General features: G+C 40.1%; 2 protein-coding genes across 2 annotated transcripts in view; one reads left to right on the forward strand and one right to left on the reverse strand.

Annotated features, from left to right (window-relative positions):
• Nucleotides 1-332, forward strand: part of LOC105140632 (uncharacterized) — a 3,899-nt gene extending 3,567 nt beyond the window's left edge. Inside the window, exon 4 of the mRNA XM_011047532.1 lies at nt 1-332. This exon is cut by the window's left edge and continues 2 nt beyond it. Coding sequence (XP_011045834.1) covers nt 1-122 — 122 coding nt within the window. The 3' untranslated portion in view covers nt 123-332.
• A 1,139-nt stretch (nt 333-1,471) lies between these two features.
• LOC105140622 (uncharacterized) lies at nt 1,472-5,309 on the reverse strand. Its single transcript, XM_011047520.1, has 4 exons — nt 4,032-5,309; nt 3,135-3,358; nt 2,723-2,946; nt 1,472-2,629 (listed from the first exon to the last, which is right to left on the reverse strand). Exons 1-4 carry the CDS (start codon nt 4,936-4,938, stop codon nt 1,786-1,788), a joined length of 2,199 nt encoding a protein of 732 aa, XP_011045822.1. The 5' UTR covers nt 4,939-5,309; the 3' UTR covers nt 1,472-1,785.

Below are 5,309 nucleotides of genomic sequence, written 5' to 3' on the forward strand. Positions count from 1 at the left end.
CAGCAGTTGAGAATTTGTTGCATGTGGACGTTGTCCCACTTCTTGGCTTACACTCCCCAGCAGCTGTAGTTAGCGAATTCATACTTTTCTCGCAATTCTTGGTCTCCTTGTACCTCAGGTAGGGTTAAGAGGTGATTGAAATTGCAATCAATTTGTAAAACTTGTAATTATTTAATTGCATGAGCATATCGAGCTTTTTTGTTGATTGTTGTACAAAACTAGCAAATGGAATATAGCGACACTTAAGTTGACTTGGAATATGCTAGACAATTACATGATCTAAACGGCTATTTAATATTAACAATTACAATCCTTGAGGGATTGTTGCCCTTGTTATTCTTGCTGGAAAAGCTGAAACTTGATGTGCAATATGATTTGCTTATATCCAGCTTGAGCACAAATCATGTTCACTTGATCATGTTTGGCCTGATGTTGATGGATTGACATTGTCTCTGGCGGTTCCACACTGATGTTCTCGACCTTATAAATGGATGCCCAGGCCAGGTCTCCATGCATCGTTTAGGACTGTGGCTAACCACGCAGTTGGCTGCAGTCCGAAACGCAACTTTGCTAGGTCCCCTGAAGTTTCCTGTCCGAACACTTATTCCTGGAGCGAATTCCTCAGCTGGACTCACGTTCCCAACATCTGGACAAGAGCCCTGATATTAAAGCTGCTGGATCTTTCAGTGCATCTATTATATATTAAGCAGCATTCTGAGTTTTGAGTGAATCTTGAGTCTGAATCTGAATCGACATCAACATCATTCATGGACTCAAATTGGACTCTGCTATGGAAATAACCCATCACTCATGATCAATGTGATGGATGGTAGACCCTAGAATATGGGTATTGCTAAATTGGCTCTCTTTGGCTTTGAAAGATTGAGAGATGAGTATCATGGTTGCCTATGGCTAACCACACCTGGACAAGAGCCCTGATATTAAAGCTGCTGGATCCTTCAGTGCATCCATTATATATTCAACAACATTCTGAGTAAATCTCAATCGGCATCAACATCATCCAGGGACTCAGCTATGGAAATAACTTTTACTCATGGTCAATGTGATAGATGGTAGGCCCTAGAAGATGTTGCTAAATTGGCTCTCTCTGGCTTCGAAAGATTGAGAGATGAGTATCATGGCTGCCCGTGGCTAACTAAAAAGCAAAGAATACAGAACAGGTCCTGGAAAGCACTGGACCTGCCTTCCCTTGGCTGCTGTGTTTCAGCAGTGTAAATGATGCTCATGTCCCCAAAGAAGGCTAAATGGCGGCTTTTTTATTTTTCCTGCTCGAACTGATGCATCTGTCATTGGTGTTGTTGCCTGTCAAAAGATGTTACTAATAATTTGGATAAAAATTTCTCATGCTCCAGTCATTTCATTTGCAAAGGCTGATCTATGTGTACCATCCCCGGGGCTAAAACCTTAAAAACCGGACAATTAAACAGAGCCTAGCGAGAAAGCCAAATCCATCACCGAAAATCTAAAATTTCTCTGGTCCACACCGTTCTTTAACTACTTACAATAACCTCCCACTTTAGAATTTTCCCCCTCTGCACTTCTTGCTCATGTCAAGAAGCAATAAAGTAGAAAATTTTTACAGGTCTTGCTACAAAAACGTGGGCACTAAAATACAAATCGACAATAAAAAAAATCAAAGATTAATTGCTACAAATGCCTAGTAAAATATAACTTTAAACTGTCTCAGCGAGCTGCTTCGACAGAATAATATACAAACCATCCATGAAACGGGAGATAATCAAGGCTCATTTCAGGCCCTCTCAGTCACCCGCTGCCATTTTCTTCGACAGGGGAGCCTTCTAGGAAAGATTGCTTCTCCACTTTACCAGCAGTGTTCTCGCTATGATTCGCAAGATCATTGTACATCTTCATAGAAGCCTTGGAGAACTCAGTTAAGGACTCAAAAACCCTCGAAAATCCTATCTGTAACCCACTTAGTGTGATCCTCTGTGTTTCTTTCACGTAGTTGTGGTGTTTTTCCTTCTCTACATCCAGCTTCTTCCTTAACATGTCCAACTGATCTTTCTTCTCTGTCAAGTGTTCACGCCAGTGTTCTGCATCTGGCTCGGGTTTATATTCTATAAGTTCAGATTCAAGAAACCTGGTCTCTACCTTCTTGAATGACGTGGTTCTTCTGTCGAATTCTCTTGCTAGACTGTCAACTTTCCTTTTCTGTAGCTGTTCCTCCCCTTGCTGAGCCCACAAAGCCTTCATATCTTTCAAGAAGCTTTTAATTGCCAAGGACACTGCCTTGTCTGGTAACTTGTCCATAGAAGACAACCAATCATGGCAAATCACAAGTAACGGGGGACCAACTGCTTGATAAGGCGCTGCTGAACTCCTGACCCTGGAGCAGAACTCAATTTCAGGTATTGTGAACATGCTTAACCAACCATGAAGAGCTCCAACATATGCCTTCTGTGCTGCAAAATACTCTATAAAGCATGCACGCCAATTCAGAAGCTCAGCCTTGAGCTGAAGTGTCGCCAGCCGGTGCAAGTCATTGCAGAATTTTTCATGTGTGGGGCTGGCAAAAGATTTTACTTCGAAAAGAATCTTGTTCTGGGTTTCATGGGATTCCAACATAACCTTCCAGGTGTGTGTTAGGCTGCACATAGAGGAAGATAAATGAAAAAACCAGGAAGACACGGAATGAAAACTTTAACAGAATTGCTTTAGTTTCTATAAGCAACTTCCTTACCCTTTTAACAGTTCTACAATTTGAGGCTGCAGTTCTTCATCTCTTAATTTCTCGATTCTCTTAGAAATTGATTCAGCACTTCGAATTGCAACCAAGATCCTAGCATATAAATCTTTTACTGCAGCTCTGGTCTTGTCTGTGGTAAGCTCATCATCTCCCCTGACATCCTGGTTTCTCAGTCGTGAACACTTCTTTTCATATATTTTTCTTGTGCTGTCTCCTGCCTGAGGAAAAATAAAAACAAACTCTTATACAAGAAATAAACAATTTGGTTCTCTAAATTTGGTTTATATAAGAAATGCAACCCATTGATGTTCAAATTGATCTTGATTTATAGCAATTTTCATGATACAAAGAAGCCGTGATGCAATCTTAATGAACAAACATAAACAGTTGGGTGTTAGTGACTTACCTTGACCTCTTCATAGAGCTTCTTTTCCCAAGCATACAACCTTCCAAGTGTTAGTGAATGGCTTCCTGAATCCATTCCTCCATAATCATCAAAGAGATCATTTTTATATTCTGTCCAAGTAGAAGAGCCTTTCGAACTGGATGCTACAAGGCTCTTACATGATGATGGCTTTGATGAAGTGGACCGGTGCCATGTAATAGCTTGGATTAGTTTTGTTGAGTTCTCTGCGTTCATATGACATGGTGATTAGTTTTGTGAGGTTGATATCAACCACAAAAAAATCGAGTAATTAGGAGGAATGTTCATCTGTTAATGTATCACATAAGATAGAAATAAAACGGGGGACAGATATAGCACTGTCCCAGTTTGATCAATTAGTGAAACAAGCGAATCTCAGACCCACTCGCCAAAAAAAGCTAGGAATGACCGGATGAGGATTCCCAAATATTTTCATGCCGGTTTTTCGGAATTTTCCTTCGCAGGATACACATTAGACCTCCTATCATTACTAGTAATTGTTGTATGAAGTTTGCTTATGCATATTCTCAAACTAAGATTCTATTCGTTACATTACATGCTAACTAACAAAGGGAGGCAGTCTTTTCAATAGAAGAACTTACCCTTTTTATGTGCCAGACAAAATGAGGATCACTGTAGATCTTTTCAAAATTGAAATAAAAAAGTCGAGAATAAATAAAAGATTACCAAAAGCAATAGAAGAATAAAGATGGAAAAGAATTCAAGCAAAAAGAAAGAAAGAAATCATAGCATGCCAGGACCTATTGATTTAGATACAGTAACGAAAATCATTATTCTAAGGCAGAGGAAGAAGATTCACATGGTAAATAGTTAGAAATCACTTACATAACCATGAAAACATAACAATAGATACCCCACCTTTAATTTCCTCCAAGCCAGACTGCAAGAAAACTTTATTAGCCTCAAGCATCCTTGACACATCTTTGCCAGAATCATAAGCCCTAATGAAATGGTCCTCAATATCCTTCAAAGCATCCAATAACTCCCTCCCTCTCTCTGGTGTATCAATGACTGTAAGTCCCTTTTGCTCCCCTTGGCTCCCATCACCACCTCCATCAACTACCCTGACCACACTACCTCCACTGTCCCCAAGATCTCCTTTCCCTTTCTCTTCAACAACTATCACATTTTTCTCTTCCTCTTCTTCTCTATCTCCTTCTAGGTCAGGAATCCCTTCATCTTCCCTCACAGCCCTCAAATCATCATCAGAACTTCTCCTGTAACCACTTATAATCTCTGGCCTCGTGCTAGTATTAAAAGGGTTAAAGAAATCCCACCCAAAATCCCTCTGAGGTGACTCTGGTGGTGGCGGCATTTGCATATAATAGTACCCATAACTTTGTTGTGCCTGTTCCTCTCTCTTCATGACGTCTTCTTTATTACCCTCTTCCTCGTGATCACTACAGTCTGAAGAAGATACTGTTGAAGAACCACAAGACTCACAAGCAATGGTTTTTTCATGTGTTGTTGACTCGGATGGTCCTTGTTGAAGAAACATTGGGTTTCTTATCGCATTTTTTTCTTCACTTGTTGATGGAGATGGGCATGGAGGAGGGAAGGTAATGAGAAATGGTGAAGCTGGAGAAGAATGTCTAGCTACAAAAAGCTTTATACCTGCCGCTACTGCATAGAGAGATTGATAATATCTACAATGCGCCTTTGCTAGTGCATGTCTTCTCTCTACAGCAAGGTTCAACTGGCGTTTCCTCTCTCGACAGATAGATACAACCTCTTCTTCTTCTAGCTTGGAAGCAACACATCCCATTGTTTCACTTTATTAAAGTTGAAAGTTTCTTCTCTGTGTGCGCGGGTGCGTGTATGCTTTGGCTTCTATATAGGCGTGGATGCAACTTTTAGAGAAATGGAAGAACGTAAAGAGAGAAAGGCTGTTTTTGAGATAATATGTGTATGCTTTAGGGATAAAAAAGGAAGTGGGGCTGGGCCAAAATGGATTTTATGCAGTTTTTAACAGCGGTTATATACATGTAGAGCAGAAAATGTTGCTTTTGGAGAAGTTTTGGGGTGTCCCAGTTCATCTTCTTTTGCAAAAGAATGGTGATTTTCTGAAAGAAACTTGCTTAAAAACGAATTGGCAGAAAGATTAGTTTTTGTTTAAAAGAAAACACAAAAGAAGAA

Source organism: Populus euphratica, unplaced genomic scaffold, assembly GCF_000495115.2.
Source record: "Populus euphratica unplaced genomic scaffold, PopEup_1.0 scaffold3.1, whole genome shotgun sequence".
In the NCBI taxonomy this organism is placed as follows: domain Eukaryota; kingdom Viridiplantae; phylum Streptophyta; class Magnoliopsida; order Malpighiales; family Salicaceae; genus Populus; species Populus euphratica.

What these genes read in the sequence shown, in the direction of transcription:
- LOC105140622 (XM_011047520.1), bottom strand. Translation starts at nt 4,938, where the DNA reads ATGGGATGTGTTGCTTCCAAGCTAGAAGAAGAAGAGGTTGTATCTATC. An exon ending in TGGCTTGGAGGAAATTAAAG is followed by an intron (nt 3,359 to 4,031) that starts GTGGGGTATCTA and finishes ATATGAACGCAG; the next exon opens with AGAACTCAACAAAACTAATC. An exon ending in AGCTCTATGAAGAGGTCAAG is followed by an intron (nt 2,947 to 3,134) that starts GTAAGTCACTAA and finishes ATTTTTCCTCAG; the next exon opens with GCAGGAGACAGCACAAGAAA.